Below are 19,517 nucleotides of genomic sequence, written 5' to 3'. Positions count from 1 at the left end.
ATTCTATTATAAAGAAGAACTTTCCCTTCCTCTCTTTCTCCATTTAAAAAGTATCACTGTAAACTCATGCATTCTTGTATTTAATGTATTATAGTTATTGTTATTCTTTTGATTTTCAAATTGACCCAGATTTGATTAATGCAAGCCTCTTCAAACTGTCTCCTGTGTTTTTTTGATATGTCTTCATCTTTCTTTGAGCACTTTTTTACTTTCTGACAAAACAAAATGTTCAAGACTTGTGCTTTTCTTTTTTGAGACAGAGCCTCGCTCTGTTGCCCAGGCTGGAGTGCAGTGGTGCGATCTCGCCTCACTGCAACCTCCCCCTTCCGAGTTCATGTGATTTTTGAGCCTTGGCCTCCCAAGTAGCTGGGATTACCAGCGTGCACCACCATACCCAGGTAATTTTTGTATTTTTAGTAGATACAGGGTTTCATCACGTTGGCCAGGCTTGTCTCAAACTCCTGACCTCAATGATCCTCCTGCCTCAGCCTCCCAAAATGCTGGGATTACAGACATGAGCCACCATGCCTGGCCATCTTGTGCTTTGTTTGCCCAGCCATGAAGCTATCAGCTTTTTCCAGAGATTCTTGGTTCCTTTTGGTGGGGAATGGTATTTAGTCTGATTGCCTTCTCAACATATTCCCTTTAATGTCTCAAAAGTACCTTAAGTAGCCAGGCACAGTGCCCAATGCTTGTAGTTACAGCTACTTAGGAGGCTGAAGCAGGAGGATTGCTTGAGCCCAGGAGTTTGAGTCCAGCCTGGGCAACATAGCGAGATCTTATCTCTTAAAAAGAAAAAAAAAAAAAAGCACTTCAAATAGAATATGCCCCAAACCATGATTTTACTGTGATCATCTCTCTTTCCCCTCATAATTGGTCTTGTTCCAATGTGCCATGTGTTAGTGATTGCTATGAAAGGCCTATAGGTGTCATCTCTGGCATTCCTCATCCAGGTGTACACGTTGAATCTACTAACAATTACTTTCTCAAGCGGTTCTGAATCTATCCACTTCACTCAGTGAAATTCATCACTGTCGTACTACCACTATAGTCTAAACCGGGGCTGTTGGAATAATCTGACTGGTCTTGCATCAACCATTTTGTACCTTTTCCAAACCTTCTATCTTTCCTCACTTTATCCAGAGTGATCTTATGGAATTCCACATACAAATGGAATTGTCTCTCCCTTGCTTAAAACATTTTAACGGGTTTGTTTGGCTCTTGGAATAAAGACAGCATTCCTTCTATATCCTATAAGGCCCACATGACCCACCTGTATTTCTAGCCTCCAATTAACTCTACTTTCCTTAATTTTTACACTCCACTCACAAAGCCTTCCTTTAGTTTCCTCTGTTTCCTCCTCCAGTGCTCTTCTATAGGGGTCTTTGTGTGACCTGTTCCTTTTGCCTGGAAGTCTCTTCTGTTCCATCATAGGCTCCCATAACATCATGTATACTTCCTTCATAAAACTTGTTATGATTGCAGTTTAGCATTTGTGTATGTGTGATTATTTAATGTATATCTGCTTCACTAGACCAGAGACTACCAGACTTTTTCTGTAAAGTACTAGATAGTAAATATTTGGGGTTTTGCAAGCTGTATGGTCTCTGTTGCTCAGCTGTGCTGTTGTAGCATGAAAGTGGCCATAGATAATATGTAAACATCAGTTTGGCTGTGTTCCAATAAAACTTTATGTGCAAAGACAGACAAGATGCTGGATTTGGTCGATGAGTTAGTTTGCCAACCTTTCCACTAGACTGTAAGCTTCTTGAGGAAAGGGATTGTATATCCCCATTACTTTGCAGAGTTTTTGGTATATAGTACGAACCCCAAAACTTGTTGAATGTCTGTGAATGAATGAATGAATAATTGATTCAATCTCTTGATCCTTCATTTCAGAATTTCAAAAATTACCACCACCTCTAATATTCTGTGACTAGCAGTCAAATATGAGATTATCCAGATGAAACAAAATGAAGTAATATAAATATATTAATATGAAGAATTCTGTAAAATCTTTTGCCAAAGAAAAAGAATCAAACCAAGAATCTTTCAAAGAAGTGGAATACTTTTCAGGAAGAGGATTATAGTTCCTAGATATCAAGAAAGGATTAAGAATTCAAGCTTTAGCCGACCAAGCATAGTGGCTCATCCCTATAATCTTAGCACTTTGGGAGGCTGAGGCAGGCAGATGCTTGAGTCCAGGAGCTTGAGACCAGCCTGGGCAACATGGTGAAACCCTTACTCTAGAAAAATATAAAAATTAGCTGGGTAGAGTGTCATGTACCTGTAGTCCAGCTACTCAGGAGACTGAGGTGGGAGGATCACCTGAGCCTGGGAGGTGGAGGTTGCAGTGAGCTGTTATGGTGCCACTGCACTCCAGCCTGGGTGGCCGAGTGAGATCATCTGAAAAAAAAATTTTTTTTTTTAAGATTTATTTTTGTAGTTATTGGAGGCAGAGGAAGGAAATGTGAGATATTTTAGGTGCTAGCAAAATTGTAAGTGTGTTGAATGTGAAGAGCATGAACATAAGACAGCATGAGCATGGAGACAGGCAGACAAAGTAGCCTCTAGTTGCAAGTGTCATGTGAAGTTTGAACAATAGTAATGTTATTTTAATTGAGTTTTGCTTCCTTATTCACACCCACCCAATTTTACTGATGTCATGGTTTTTCCATGTGGGAACAAGTATGACTGATGGTGGTGGGGGAGTTCCCCCCACCATCATCTATGCTACACATATGCAAATTAGTAATATTTGTAGCTATCGGGAAGTTTTTCATAAATGATATTTTGAAACTTGTTAAATATTATTGTTAGCATTAAAATTCTTTCTAATAAAAAAATTTTAGTAATTTTTTGTGATGAATGGCTATAACTTTATATGGCACAAAACATATTCTACTGCTAGTAACAGTGAATTCAGGGCTCAAAAAGCAAATCTCCGTGGAGCTAGGCAAACAGCATAAAAGAGTGGTGTCAAGTGTAGGAGGACTAACAGGCACTGTAGCAAACTGAAGAGCCCTGCATAAATGGGGTTCAGTCCCTAGCCTGTTGTTTCTGTGCCAACCTAGTATTGCCAGGTCTTTAACATGTACAAGAGAAGCCAGAAATCCAGATGTTCATATGCAATTACCCGATTTCTAAATGTAGATAATCTGTGCAGATTTTTAAAAATATAGGCAACACTTTTGTGGGCCTAGCAAAACATAGGTGTGAGCTCCAACCTGTGAACATCTTTTTACAGCTTTTGCTTTGTGTTATCAAACATACAGACTTTATTGATTTGATTCCGAATTTGGGAGGTAAATTTTACCATTTGGTATTGCTTTACTGTTAATCTATATTTTGGTATGTTTGACATAGGCATATTAGTAAGATGTAATTGTAAAACACTGTATGTTAAAATGATATATATCATTTTAACAGTTCTTAGAAGTACAACCCCACTTCCTTTGTTTTTTTTTTTTTGAGACGGAGTTTTGCTCTTGATTCCCAGGCTGGAGTGCAATGGTATGATCTCGGCTCACTGCAACCTCTGCCTCCCGGGCTCAAGCGATTCTCCTGCCTCAGCCTCCCGAGTAGCTGAGATTACAAGCATGCACCACTATGCCCGGCTAATTTTGTATTTTTACTAGAGACGGGGTTTCTCCATGTTGGTCAGGCTGGTCTCGAACTCCCGACCTCAGGTGATCCACCCGCCTTGGCCTCCCAAAGTGCTGGGATTACAGGCATGCCACGCACCCAGCCATATAACCCCACTTCTTACTCTCTGATCTTTATTAAGGGCAATTGGAAGCACATTCATGCTTTGGTATGTCCAGCTGACAGCATGATAACTTCAGTATTGCTATGTTTGCTTTTTGCAGTATTCCATGTGTTTATAATGCAGTTTTGAATATTGTTTTTTTCCTCCTAGTTTCCAAAATCTGGGTATTCGATGTGTGAAGAAAAAAGAAGTAAAAGAAGCTATTATTTCAAGAATAAAGGCAGGAATCAATCCATTCAATGGTAAGTATGTTTGATAAAATCATTCCTCTTTATTTGGGTGTTGATTTCTATTTATTTTTTCTTCCCCCCCACCCCCCCGGCCTTTTTTTTTTTTTTTTTTGAGACGGAATTTTGCTCTTGTCACCAGGCTGGAGCGCAATGGCACAATCTCAGCTCACTGCAACCTCCATCTCCCAGGTTCAAGCGATTCTCCTGCCTCAGCCTCCGAAGTAGCTGGGATTACAGGCGCCCACCATCACACCCAGCTAATTTTTGTATTTTAAGTAGAGATGGGGTTTCACCATGTTAGCCAGGCTGGTCTCGAACACCTGACATCAGGTGATCTACCTGCTTCGGCATCCCAAAGTGCTGGGATTACAGGCGTGAGCCATCGTGCCCAGCTCTTTATATCTTGAACCTGTGTTTTAAGTTCTGTGTTTACTTTTCTACTTGTTGACTTATACCTGTATCTGAGGAATGAAGTATACTATTTAAAATAGTTTCTTCACAGTTGTTGAAAAAAAATCTTACGCACACAGAGGTTTTTGGTATTGTTGGAGAGTATCACTGTTTTATATAATAAAACTTCAAAATGTTGTGATCCTTTCTGAATGTGGCCATCCTTATGCCACTTCCAGCTGACAACATACTCTCCCCCTTTTGAATGTTAAATAGGCACTGTGTTTATAAGGTATTGGGGTGCATTTAGCTCAAGGGTATATTCGCCAGTAAGATTTAATCCCAATGTGGAAGAAGAAGCATAGAGATAATAGATACCACACAAAGTATTTTCATAGCATATTTGTGTATATGTTTATCTACTGTTTAGTGAATTTTATTGAGGATAGCATTTATTAAGTATTTATACTTATAGTACTATCTGCCTTGTGCTATAGGTATAAATACTTAATACTTCCTGTTACTTGTAAGCTGTCTGTATTGTCTGAGTAGGTAAGTACTACCACAGTAGATGCTGGCATCCTATACTTAGAGTAGCCTCCATTCTGAAGTCTTCTGCAGCTACTTAAATATGCAGAAGTCAGGAATTAATTGACTATAATGTTTTCAAAGAATATATTTCTTGGTCATATTTAAGACATCCTTATACTGGTGGTTTGTATTTTTCCTGGATGTATAAAAATAATTTAAGAGCTATGTTGATAATTTAAGGAATATATTCACAGATAATTACTGTTTTATGAGCCATAAGATCTGCTTCTCTTTTCTCTAGGTTTTATTTTTCATACTATTTAGTATAAAGCTGAAAGCAAAAGTCCCCTTCTTCCTTTCCAGCCTTAGCAGGGGAGACTGCTATTAAGTTTGACGTATATTTTTCTAGAATTTTCTTTATACATATTTAGTTATATGTAGAAATATATATTTTATATAAAAGGAATCATGCTATATATCCTATTCTACTCCTTCATTTTTTTTCCACTCAGGAATATACCTTAAACTTTCCGTGTCAGTACTTACAAATCTTTTTATTTTTTTTTAACAGAGTATTTTATTGTTTGGGTAGAACATAACTTGTTTATTTAGTCATCTTTTTTTTTTTTTTCTTTTGAGGTAGTCTTGTTCTGTCACCCAGGATGGAGTGCAGTGATGTGATCACAGATCACTGCAGCGTTGACATCCTGGGCTCAAGCGATCATCCCACCTCACCTCCTGAGTAGTTGGCGCACCACCATGCCCAGCTAGTTTTTGTATTTTTTGTAGAGACAGGGTCTCGCCATGTTTCCCAGGCTGGTCTCAGAACTTCTGAGCTCAGCAATCCACTTGCCTCGGCCTCCTGAAGTGCTGGGATTACAGGCATGAGCCTCTGCACCTGGTCTATTTAGTCTTCTATTAATGAACATTTATGTTGTTTTCATTTTGTTTTAAAAGCTCTACTGAACATACACTTTGAGCGCTTGTGTGATTATTTCCCTAGGATAAATTTTTGGAAATGGAAAATTTCTGGGTCAAGAGTATGCTCATTTAAAATTGTGAATCATTGCCAAATTAATAGGCCAGACTTTTAAATTAAAGAGGCAGATAAGTGTAAATGCAATATAAAACAAGGAAATTATAAGTGATAGCTGTCATTTATTAAGCACTTGTTGTATGTAGGGAGTAAACGTTAGTGCTTTATGTACACTATTTTATTTAATCGTTGGAACAATTCTGCTTTATGGAAGAGAATACCAAGGCTTTTGTTAGTTAACTGTCCCAAATCATGCTGCAAATATAAGTGGCAGACCTGGGATTCATATACAGGTTCCTTGACTCCAGTGATAAAGGGTTAAAAAGGAAGATGCTGTCTGTGGAGTTTCTTTTTCTTAGTTTTGGCAGTTCAGAATCAGGCATTTTTTTGAGATGCCTGGGCTGGAGTGCAGTGATGTGATCACAGCTCACTGCAGCCTTGATCTCCCAGGCTCAGGTGATTCTCCCACCTCAGCTTCCCAAGTAGCTGGGACTACAGGTGTGCATCACCATGCCCAGCTAATTTTTTTTTTTTTTTTTTGAGACAGAGTCTCACCCTGTCACCCAGGCTGGAGTGCAGTGTCACAGTCTCGGCTCGCTGCAACCCCCACCTCCTGGATTCAAGCAATTCTCGTGCCTCAGCCTCTCGAGTAGCTGGAATTATAGACGTGTACTATACCTGGCTAATTTTTGTATTTTTAGTAGACACAGGGTTTCACCATGTCGGCCAGCCTGGTCTTGAACTCCCGACCTCAAGTGATCCTCCTGCCTTGGCCTCCAAAAGTGTTGGGATTACAGGTGTTACCCACCACGCCCAGCAAGAGTTTTTATATTTTTTGTAGAGATGGGTTTTGCCATATTCCCCAGGCTGGTTTCAGACTCCTGGGCTCCAGTGATCCACCTGTCTCTGCCTCGCAAAGTGCTGGGATTACAGGTGTGAGCCACTGAGCGCGACTCAGGCATGATAATTAATAGTGAATACTCATAATGGCACTTAAAATAGTTCTTGGTAGATAGTAAGTGCTTTATTTTATTTCATTTAATGTTTATAACAACCTACGAAATAGGTACTATTATTAACTCAATTTTATAAATAAGAAAATGGAAGCATAGAAAAGTTAACTCAGGCCTGTAATCCCAGCACTTTGGGAGGCCAAGGAGGGTGGATCACGAGATCAGGAGTTCGAGACCAGCCTGACCAACGTGGTGAAACCTCATCTCTACTAAAAATACAAAAAATTAGCTGGATGTGGTGGCATGCACCTGTAGTCCCAGCTACTTGGGAGGCTAAGGCAGGAGAATTGCTTGAACCCAGGAGGTGGAGGTTGCAGTGAGCCGAGATTGTGCCACTGCACTCCAGCCTGGGCAACAGAACGAGACTCTGTCTCAATTTAAAAAAAAAAAAAAAATTAGCCGGGCGTGGTGGCGCACATCTGTAATCCCAGCTACTCAGGAGGCTGAGGCAGAAGAATTGCTTGAATCCAGGAGGCGGAGGTTGTGGTGAGCTGAGATCGTGCCATTGAACTCTAACCTGGGCAACAAGAGTGAAAGTCCGTCTCCAAAAAAAAAAAAATTGATTATTAAAAAAAAAAAATAAGTAGGCCAGGCACGGTGGCTTACGCCTATAATCCCAGCACTTTGGGAGGCCAAGGTGGAGAGGATTGCTTGAGCCCAGTAGTTTGAGACCAGCCTACGCAATACGGTGAAACCCCATCTCTACAAAAGAAATGTTTTAATTAACCAGATGCAGTGTCACACAGCTGTGGTCTTAGCTACTCAGGAGGCCGAGGTAGGAAAACTGCTTCAGCCTGGGAGGTCAAGCCTGCAGTGAACGGGGTTCTCACTATTGCACTTCAGCCTGGGCGACAGAACGAGACCCCATCTCTAAGCAAAGAAAAGGAAAGTAATTTGTTCAAGGTTATATAGCTGATGAGTGGTAGCGCCAGGATTTGAACACAGGGAGCCTGGCTCTAAGGTCATGCTTTTAACAGCTCTACCATGCTGCCTGAATGAATATTGATTTGGGGAAGGAACAATTCTGCCAGTTAATCCTTCCCACTATTTACGTTTTCTGTTGTTGTTTACTTGTTTTTAAAACATTCATTCCTTCCCGAGCACTTCAGTGGTTCTCAATTTGAATGTGCATAGGAATATCTGAGTACTTGTTAAAAATGTAGATTTCAGGCCTCACTTCCACTAATTTGATAGGGCTGGTATGGGTCCTGGGAATCTTCATTTTAAAAAACATTTTTAAAATAATAACTTATCTGAGTCACATAGCACCAAAGTGTGTTAGCAGCCAGAAGTATCTGTTCAGGTCTGCAGCAGCCCCAATTCTTGCCTCCTCAGGAGACAGAAGGAGAGACTGAGACAAGCTTTAGAGCAGGAGTGAAAGTTTATTAAAAAGCTTTAGAGCAGGAAGGAAAGGAAGAAAAGTACACTTGGAAGAGGGCCAAGCAGGTGACTTGAAAGACAGGTGTGCTGGGAATCTGCATTTTAACAAACATCTAGATCAGTATTTCTTAACTCTTTGACTGTGACCCACAGTAAGAAATAGATTTTATTTTTCAGCTCAATATATATACATACACCACACCCTTAGGACAACGATACCCTGTGTATTAGTCCGTTTTCACTCTGCTGATAAAGACGTACCTGAGAATGGGAAGAAAAAGAAGTTTAATTGGACTTACGGTTTCCACATGGCTGGGGAGGCCTCAGTATCATGGCAGGAGGTGAAAGGCACTTCTTACATGGCGGCAGCAAGAGAAAATGAGGAAAATGCAAAAGCAGAAACCCCTGATAAAACCATCAGATCTTGTGAGACTTATTCACTACCACGAGAGCAGTATGGGGGAACCACCCTGATGATTCAGATTATCTCCCACTGGGTCCCTCCCACAACGCATGAGAGTTATGGGAGTACAATTCAAGATGAGATTTGGGTGGAGACACAGAGCCAAACCATATCACCCTACTACATGCAGTGTTCTCTATTCTATTCTATACCTTTCCTTTCTCTTCTTTTTCTTTCTCTCTTGCTTTGTTAGTGCTTACCTAGCCCACTAAATTAATTTTACAGTCAGTGGTTCCCAAACTACAATTTGAAAATCTCTATCTCAGATGATTCTGATGCAAGTGATCCACAGAGTCTACTTTGAGGAACTTTGATCTGATCTACATGCTGAATTCAGCTTGTCAAGTATGGCATTTAAAGCCTTTCATAATCTGGAAGCCTTGCTTTCCATTCTGTCTTTCATTCTGTACCTCAGCTTCCTACCCCACCTTCCTCTACCACTGAGTGCACACATGCACGTAACTTGTTTCTGCCATTCTGAACTATCTGCACCGTTAGAAGAGCCATGTTCTTTCTTACCTCTGTGCTTTTATACGTGCAGTTCCTTTGCATGAAATACCCTGATCTGCCTGGTGAATTTTTCTTACTCATCCTCCAAGTTTAAGGATCACATCCTCTTTAAAGCCTTCCCTGACCTTTACTCTGTTTTCCCAAAGTACCTGTATATATATATACAGTCTTGGCTCACCGCAACCTCTGTCTCCCAGGTTCAAGTGATTCTCCTGCCTCAGCCTCCTGAGTAGCTGGGATTACAGGTGCGCACCACCACGCCCGGCTAATTTTTTTTGTATTTTTAGTAGAGACGGGGTTTCACCATGGCCAGACTGGTCTTGAACTCCTGACCTCAGGTGATCTGCCCACCTCGGCCTCCCACAGTATGGGGATTACAGGCATGAGCCACCGTGCCTGGCCAGTACCTGTATATATTTCTTTCTTTTTTTCTTTTTTCTTTTTTAAGATGGAGTCTTCGCCCAGGCTGGAGTGCAGTGGCGAGATCTAGGTTCACTGCAAGCTCCACCTCCCAGGTTCATGCCATTCTCCTGCCTCAGCCTCCTGAGTTGCTGGGACTACAGGTGCCTGCCAGCACACCCGGCTAATTTTTTTTTGTATTTTTAGTAGAGACGGGGTTTCACCATGTTAGCCAGGATGGTCTCGATCTCCTGACCTTGTGATATACCCGCCTCAGCCTCCCAAAGTGCTGGGATTACAGGCGTGAGCCACCGCACCCGGCCATCCTGTATATATTTCTAATATGGTTTGCTATAACTTTGTTTACATGTTTTTCCTTCACTAAATCATGAAATTCTGGAGTATGAGATCTGTCTTCCATGTATCTCTGGCACATGAAAGAAGCTTGATTAAAATGTGTTTAAAGGGCCAGGCACGGTGGCTCATGCCTATAATCCCAGCACTTGGGGAGGCCGAGGTGGTTGATCACTTGAGTCTAGGAGTTCGAGACCTGCCTGGCCAACGTGGTGAAACCCCGTCTTACAAAAAATTGGGTGGGTATAGTGGTGCTTGCTGCAAGTCCCAGCCTGCTCCAGAGGCTGAGGTGGGAGGATCACTTGAGCCCAGCAGGCTGGGTTGCAGTGAGCCCAGATCATCCCGCTGCACTTCAGCCTAGATAACAGTGAGACCCCGTCTCAAAAAACAAAACAGACAAAAAAATGTTGAAAGAATAAATGGACGAACATGTCTTATTTGTACTTTTCTACCAAAAATATCACAGTTGTTTTCCTTATCTGAGATGCCCTGAAAGCCTTCTCAGTTCTCTTAAGTCTGAGGTAGTATCTTCCTAATTATACTGTATACTCAGCAATTAATCATTGAAAGTTTTGTGTTATCTGTTAGATCATTTGATTCTTCAGGAATTGTCTTCAAATATTAATTTCATGCTCATTGTGGACAGGGTCTGTGATGGAATCTTGTTTCCATTTCACTTTGGCACCTAAACAATGTATTTGTTTTACTGTTACATAAATCTCTATCTTCTCAGCTAAGTGCCTTGAGCTATTGAGTTTCTGCCTGCACACAATAGATTCCCCAGTTAGTTGTTTTAAGGTCGGTCTGTATCTTTCTTGTCATTAGTTCTTTAAAACTAAGGAACAGTATCTAAGGGGACATAAAGCAGTTTAATACTGTCAAATTTGAGGCTTCAAGTAAAGGATTATTCAAGTTGTTTAATATGTGCCAAAGTCTAACTTGGGTGAGGAATTTAAAGACTCCAATATCAGATTTTAACAGTGTGTACTTAGCTAGAACAAGAGTGGCAGTTAGACTTTGTAGAGGACTCTTAACTGCAAAAGTTGAAAAAAATTATTGTTATTTTTGATACAGAGTCTCGCTCTATCGCCCAGGCTGGGGTGCAGTGGCGCCATCTCGGCTCACTGCAAGCTCTGCCTCCCGGGTTCACGCCCTTCTCCTGCCTCAGCCTCCCAAGTAGCTGGGACTCCAGGCACCCACCACCATGCCTGGCTAATTTTTTGTATTTTTTAGTAGAGACGGGATTTCACCATGTTAGCCAGGATGGTCTCCATCTCCTGACCTCGTGGTCCGCCCACCTCAGCCTCCCAAAGTGTTGGAATTACAGGTGTGAGCCACCGCGCCCGGCCAAAAAATTTTTAATTATATATCATTTTCTAGTTACGTGTTTTGGTAATGAAATGTTAGGATTTCTAGTATGCAGCAGTTAAACTCCATAGAATATCTAAACTCTATATTAAATTTTAAATTTTGTGCAATAAAATTATTTTGACAATAAAGAATTTGCAATTAAGTTTTATTAGGTATTTTGCTATTTTCCCACGAAGAGAATCTTGAGTCGTTATGAGAGTAAAAGGCTGCTATACAGTTGAGTTTGGGAAAACTACATTACTTAGTAGTCTGAAAGGGAATACAGTTTAATAAGACAAGTAGTCTAACATAGATTCTTATTTCTGAAGTCTGGTCTAATACAAGAAAAAGCCTTTCCTTACAACTAAGAACTTAAAGCTTGAAAAAACTGGCTCATATGTACTTCGTTGTCCTTTCTTCATTGCAGTCAGAGTTTTTGAAGCCTTTTTTTCATTACCCTAGGCAGAACTTGTGTACTTTCTTGCTTTCAGTATTCCTTGAGCCTACTTCCATTATAACATTTTTCATGTTGCATTATATAATTTCAGTTTATGTATCTATTTCTCATCCGGATACTCATCTCACTGAGGTCAGGCATTGTCTTTTCATATTTGTATCTAACATTTTACTGGGGTAGCACATAATAGATACTCAATAAGTATGTTGAAAGATTGAGTAAATTAATGATATACTTCTAGTATACTTCTAGCATCTTTACCGTGTGCCTGGCACATGAACACTTAAATGTCAGCTTTTATTATTATATATATAGGATAGTTTATATACTTTTTAAGTAACAAAAATGTAAATTAATTATAACTAAATTTTAAATTTGTCCTTAAGTGAGACCTAGTTCATTTTTTTTTTTTTTTCTATGATTTGTAAAGACAGGGTCTCCGTATGTTGCCCAGGCTGGTGTTGAACTCCTGGGCTGAAGTGAACTTCCTGCCTCAGTTTCCTAAAGTGCTGAGATTACAGGCATGAGCCACCTTGCCTGGCTGAGACATAGTTCTTAAAATTGTTATTCCAGGCCGGGTGCAGTGACTCATGCCTATAATCCCAGCACTTTGGGAGGCCGAGATGGGCGGATCACGAGGTCAAGAGATACAGACCATCCTGGCCAACGTGGTGAAACCCTATCTCTACTAAAAATACAAAAATTAGCTGGGCATGGTGGTGCACACCTGTAGTCCTAGCTACTTGGGAGGCTGAGGCAGGAGGAGAATAATTTGAACCCGGAGGCGGAGGTTGCAGTGAGCTGAGATGGCACCACTGCACTCCAGCCTGACGACAGAGCAAGACTCCGTCTCAAAAAAAAAAAAAAAAAATTGTTATTCCATATGCTGTGTATTTTTGCCTTATTATTTATTTTAGTAGTGTTTGACAGTATTAGAATTTTAGAAATGTTACACTTCTAGAGCTAGTAAATATCATAATTGATTGTAAAAAGTTAATTCCTGCTTATGAAAGAAATGTAGCATGATAATATCTTCTTGGTTAAAAATGAAATTCTCATTACACACCTGATTTTAGGGTTAAAGGAGTGATACTTCTTTCTAAAGGTAGATTAAACATTTAACATAAAAAGGAAGGGGCTGGGCGCGGTGGCTCAAGCCTGTAATCCCAGCACTTTGGGAGGCCGAGGCGGTCGGATCACGAGGTCGGGAGATGGAGACCATCCTGGCTAACATGGTGAAACCCCGTCTCTACTAAAAATACAAAAAATTAGCTGGGCGTGGTGATGGGCGCCTGGAGTCCCAGCTACTTGGGAGGCTGAGGCAGGAGAATGGCGTGAACCCGGGAGGCAGAGCTTGCAGTGAACCAAGCGCATCATTGCACTCCAGCCTGGGCGACAGAGCGAGACTCCGTCTCAAAAGACAAAAACAAAAACAAAAACAAACCAAAAACACATAAAAAGGAAGTAGAATAGTTATTACCTTACATTCTTTTGACTAACTACAAAGTGAAATTTTAAACTAGTTTAAGAGGAATTTAAGAGCATTTTATTGGTCTCATGCTTCCTTCCGTTAGTTTTTGCAAATGTTAAAACTGAGTATCAGGCCAGGCATGGCCGCTCACACCTGTAATCCCAGCACTATGGGGGCCCAAGGTGGGCAGATCACTTGAGGTCAGGAGTTCCAGACCAGCCTGGCCAACATAGTGAAACCCTGTCTCTACTAAAAATACAAAAATTAGCCAGGCATGGTGGTGCACGCCTGTAATCCCAGCTACTTGGGAGGCTGAGGCATGAGAATCTCTTAAACCCTGGAACTGGAGGCTGCAGTGAGCCAAGATCACAACACTGCACTCTAACCTGGGCTACAGAGTGAGACTCCATCTCAAACAAAACAAAACAAAACTGAGTATCAGTTTTCACATTACAGAATAAAACACTGCATTTTGTATTATAGAATATGTATCTATTAAAAAGCCTACAGTAAGCGTTATCCTAAATAAGAGAAATATCAGAAGCATTCACTTTGAAATTAAGAATGAGAAACCGAGGCACACTTTTACCACTTCTATTCAACATTGTAGTGAAGATCATAGCCAGGGCAGTGAGCATTGTAGCCAGTGTACAGTGAGACTCCCCCAAAAAGTAGAGGCATAGGATTGAAAAATGAGGAAATAAAACTGTAATTATTTGAAATTATTATAGTGATAACCCAAAAGATATATAAATGGATTTTTCAAATAAGTTTAAAAGAGTGAGCTTTGCACATTGACAGTATAGCCAAGTGAGGTTTATCTCAGGAGTGGTTATTGTTAATTGAAAACTTTTTCCTAATACCCTGTTGTCATGACTTTCAGTATAGTCGGCATTGGCAATTTTTGACAGTCTTTTTGGAGACTGAATAAAAAATAAAGTTTAAAAGGATTAGTGGATGTAAAATTAGTATACAAAAGTCAATCATGTTTCCATACCTCAGCAGCAAATAGCTAGAAAACATCATTAAAGCAAATATCGTCAGGAAATACAAAGTACGTAGAAACAAAGAAATGATAATCAAGATTTCTTTAGGGGAAATTATAAAATTTTATTATGAGATCTTAGAGAATACTTAAATAAATGGAGAGATATTCCATGCTCTCTAATAGTAATATTGTAAAAATGTCATTTTCCTGGGCTGGGCACGGTGGCTCGCACCTGTAATCCCAGCACTTTGGGAGGCCAAGGTGGGCGGATCACGAGGTCAAGAGATTGAGACTATCCTGGCCAACATGATGAAACCCTGTCCCTACTTAAAATACAAAATTAGCTGGGCGTGGTGGCATGGGCCTGTAGTCCCAGCTACTCGGGAGGCTGAGGCAGGAGAATCACTTGAACCCAGGAGGTGGAGGTTGCAGTGAGCCAAGATCATGCCACTGCACTCCAGCCTGGGTGAAGAGCAAGACTCTTGTCTCAAAAAAAAAAAAAAAAAAGGCATTTTCCCCCACTTGATAAATAGATTCAATGCAATTCCATATTAAATATGGTAATTCTAAAGAGGAACAGAATACTTTATAGAAAAAGAACAGTGAGGAGAAATTGACCTCATCGGACAGAAGTATTAATACTAATTAAGGCAGTGTCATATTGGGATAAGAATAGACAGATTGACTAATTAGAGTAGAATTGAGAGCCCCGAAGAGACTCCAATCACCTGTGACCCTGAACTGGAATAATTGGGTAAATCATTATCTTAACTTGTTTTTATTAATCTTTCTTAAATGTATGTATAGCTCAGATTTATTTCAGTATTTAATATTACAAGTGTTTTGGTCTTTACTTATAAATTTAGTGATGTTTTTGTGACCAGAAGTTTGCCGTAGAAACTTAACTCTTATTTATATTGATTAGCCTATGGTAAAATTGGTTTTATTACAGTGTTGTTTCACTTGAAGTTGTGATTTCCAAGAACCTATAGACATCATCCTAGAAGACATTAAGTGAAGACTTACTGTTTGTATAAGCAGATTTGAAATTAAAAATATAAAAGATCTTCTGAAGTTGCAAGAGTGCTCAAAAGTATTATAAAATAGAAATAAATCATTTCAAGAAGAGATATTTCATTTTCGTCCAAAATCTTTCTTTTAAGCTATAAAAGACAGAACTGTTCAATACACATTTTTGTCAATTTATATCTACATATTCACCCAATTTTTATAAGATAAAAATGTATAATTATTGAAAAAAGAAAAAGAATTGAGAGCCCAGAAACAGAGCTAAGGAAATACGCAACTTTAATGTATGACAGAGGTGGCATGTCATATCAAGAGGAAAGGAGGAAATGTTTGAGAAAGGAAGCTTGAAAAAAATAGTTATTTAATTAAGTTGGATTCCCTACCTCACATCATATACAAATATCAGCTGAAGATGGATTAAAGGCTTTAAAGTGAATCAACACTTTAAAAATTTATGGTAGACTACGTTGGTAAACATTTTAATCCTTGGGGTATAAAAAGACAAGACACAACATATTTTCTATAAAACTTTTGATAAATTTGATTGTATTCTTCATCTCAATTTATTATATTTTTCAGTTCTAGAATTTGATTCCTTTTTTTCAGTTTCAAGATCTCCAGTAAACTCTCAATCTTAATTCCTTGAATATATTAAGTATAGTTACTTTAAATTATGTTTCTGAAAACTTCATTATTTGGATATTTTGTGGTATGTTTTTATTGCCTGTTGCTTTCTTTTAAAAAAAATAATTTTATTTTGCCTCCTCATATGTCTGATTATCTAAGATAAAATACCAGTCATTTTCTGTGAAAAAGTGTAAAGATTTTAGGCCTACAATATTATCTCCCTGCAGAAAATTTTCTTCTGGCTAGTGGCCAAGTACACTAGCAATGCCAGATCACCTAAAATCAGTGAATGATTTAGGTTATTTGAAGATGGGCTTTCATCCCTGAAATCTGATATGTTTCCAGTTCACCCGTACTCCTAGGGTATAGCTCTTCCAGACCTCAAATCCCCCAAAGCCTTGGGTATTTATCAGATCCCACATCCTTGGCAGACTCTTAACTCCTTTATTTTCCCCCATAGTTTATTGAGAGTTCATCTCAATCTTCTTAACCATCTCTTAGAAAATTGTCAGGCTATATTTAGATAAAAGTGGCCTCTCATTCTGAACTGTGGGTTTTCTTCTCTCCTATCTTGGTCCCATGATTTTTTATGACCTTGTTAACTGTCTGATGTCATTAGAGAAATTTTGTTTCATATTTTTTCCACTTTCTTATGGTTGAATTGGTCCCAGTTTATGGATTATCATCTGCCATTACCAAAAGTAGAACTTCTTTTTTATTAACTTTTACTTTATGCTTTCTTCAGTAATTTGTAAAAAATATCTAAATGTTTGGTTATTTGATAGGCCTTTAAGTAATTCTTCAGTCATTTATGTTAATTGAGGAAATGTATAATAAATACCAAATGTTTGTAAACCACTATGTTCGATGCCTAGTGGAGATACATCAGACACCCCTTCTGGCTTCATTTGAAACTTTGTCTAATAAGATAGAAGAGGCATACATAAATGGTTATCATGTAAGATTTTAAAACTTTTAAGTGCATAAGAAAGGTATAGGTCGTCCAGACGCGGTGGCTCACGCCTGTAATCCCAGCACTTTGGGAGGCCGAGGCGGGCAGATCACGAGATCAGGAGATCGAGACCATCCTGGCTAACACAGTGAAACCCCGTCTACTAAAAATACAAAAAAAAATAAAATAAAATTAGCCGGGCATGATGGTGGGCACCTGTAGTCCCAGCTACTCGGGAGGCTAAGGCAGGAGAATGGTGTGAACCGAGGAGGTGGAGCTTACAGTGAGCCGAGATCGTGCCACTGCACTCCAGCCTGGGCAACAGAGCAAGACTCCGTCTCAAAAAAAAAAAGGGATAGGTCAAGTCTTGCACTGATTTAGAGAGGAGAAATATTCCTTCCACTGCAGAGGATGAAGTTAGGCTTTATAGAAAAGAAGTTTTGAACTGGGTTTTCAGCCTTACACTGAATTTTGCATTGGGTAAAAAAGGGTATCTGTCGTTCTTGCCTGTCAGTAGTTTTTAACCATGTTGTGCAGAGATGAAAGTAATTCTGATGCAGTAGTAATTGTATTTCCACACATTGAGAAGATTCAAAGCAAAATCTCATAAATAGTGATTTTTTCTGAGAGGTAGGTAAAATTTCTTCCCTGTAGTAGAGCTATTATGTGACTAAATGTTTTTAAACTTTGGCTTATTGACCAGTTTATTTATTTTTCTTTTATGTAACCTTTAAAAATATTTATTTATTTATTTTTTTATTTTTTATTTTTTATTTATTTTTTTTTTTGAGACGGAGTCTCGCTCTGCCGCCCAGGCTGGAGTGCAATGGCCGGATCTCAGCTCACTGCAAGCTCCGCCTCCCGGGTTCACGCCATTCTCCTGCCTCAGCCTCCCGAGTAGTTGGGACTACAGGCGCCCGCCACCTCGCCCGGCTAATTTTTTGTATTTTTAGTAGAGACGGGGTTTCACCGTGTTAGCCAGGATGGTCTCGATCTCCTGACCTCGTGATCCGCCCGTCTCGGCCTCCCAAAGTGCTGGGATTACAGGCTTGAGCCACCGCGCCCGGCCTAAAAATATTTAAAATAAATTTTTATTGAGATGCAATAAAATCTACCAGAATATATCCTGCCACATAACCACCACCACAATCAAGATGTGGAACATCTCCATTACCCCCTAAAATTTCCGTGGTCCCCTTCTCGTTCATTTCCCTACCCTGCCTCTGCCTCAGTTACTAATCTGCCTTCTGTCACTGGAGATTAATCTTTTCTAAAACTGCATATAAATGGAAGCATACAGTATACTTTTGTATCTGGTTTCTTTTGCTCAGCAGGGTTTTGAGATACATTCATTTGGGAGTATATACCCCCCATAGTTCTTTTTTTCTTTTTCTTTTTTTTTGAGATGGAGTATCGCTCTGTCCCCCTGGCTGGAGTGCAGTGGCACGATCTTGGCTCACTACAAACTCTGTCTCCCGGGTTCACCATTCTCCTGCCTCACCCTCCTGAGTAGCTGGGATTATAGGCGCCCGCCCCCATGCCCGGCTAATTTTTTGTATTTTTAGTAGAGGCGGGGTTTCACCGTGGTAGCCAGGATGTTCTCGATCTCCTGACCTCGTGATCCGCCCACCTCGGCCTCCCAAAGTACTGGGAATACAGGCATGAGCCACCACGCCTGGCCAGTTTGTTCTCTCTTATTGCTGAGTTTATTCCATTGTAGGACTATACCACAGTTGGTTTATCCATTGACAGAGTTCACATAGGTTTGTTTTTAAACTTATCAGGAACATCTAGCTACAAATTTATCTTTTTTGCATATTGATTACTCATCTTTGCAATTGATAGACACTAATATCTTGAACGCTACATTTATAATGCTATAAAAATGGGTTTTGAAGAGGTAGCGCTCGTATCGCCTACACAATAGTGCCAGTAGAGTATGCTGCTGTAACCCAAGCGTTGGTATCATAACATTTTGACCTTTCAGTTGTACAGAGTACAGATTTTTTTAATGCACTCTTTCAAAGGTTAGGCTAAGAATGCTAATACTGGGATACTTCTAAATATTGTGATAGCTACGTAGGCTGTCAGTGTCATTAAATAAAAACAGTACAAAATACATTATCATTTTTATTAGTTATTGCCTGTAAAATAAGGAATTTGGGCTTAACTGTGTTTCTAAATTTAGTGTTTCAAAATTTAATACTTTGCAAAGTAAAATTGTTGTGTAAATAATGTGCATGTCATGCTTTTTAAAAATATAACTTAGTGCTTTAGCTTATGGCATTTGAAAAGGCAATATTTTCTTTTGGGACTGGATTTCTGGTTCAAATATTAATTTAACAAACTATTATACTATATTCTGTCATGAGCTTTTCTAGTTTTATAGAACTGTAAAATTTTTAATTAAAAAAATTTTTAAGCAAAGCTAATTTACACATAAAATTTCTTATGGAAACTAGCTATCTTACTTTGTTTGTTTCTTGGTATTTCATCCTTAAAATGTTGATCCACATTTTAGTAGATATTCTTGTTTATGTCATTTTTATGTATAACATATTACAATTT

General features: G+C 39.4%; 1 protein-coding gene and 1 non-coding gene across 5 annotated transcripts in view; both read left to right on the top strand.

The window, feature by feature from the left end:
• Nucleotides 1-19,517, top strand: part of REL (REL proto-oncogene, NF-kB subunit) — a 49,893-nt gene that overhangs the window by 15,919 nt on the left and 14,457 nt on the right. For all 4 annotated transcript variants that reach the window (XM_015112447.3, XM_002799234.4, XM_077959533.1 and 1 more), the window contains one exon: nt 3,920-4,011. In XM_015112447.3, the coding sequence (XP_014967933.1) occupies nt 3,920-4,011 (92 nt within the window). The remainder of the gene's footprint in view (nt 1-3,919; nt 4,012-19,517) is intronic.
• On the top strand, nt 14,137-14,276 carry LOC114672072 (U4 spliceosomal RNA). Its single transcript, XR_003722262.1, has one exon. It is a non-coding gene; the product is annotated as a U4 spliceosomal RNA (small nuclear RNA).

The sequence above is a fragment of the Macaca mulatta genome, chromosome 13 (genome assembly GCF_049350105.2).
Source record: "Macaca mulatta isolate MMU2019108-1 chromosome 13, T2T-MMU8v2.0, whole genome shotgun sequence".
Lineage (NCBI taxonomy): Eukaryota > Metazoa > Chordata > Mammalia > Primates > Cercopithecidae > Macaca > Macaca mulatta.
This window is presented reverse-complemented; position numbering and strand designations above follow the sequence as displayed.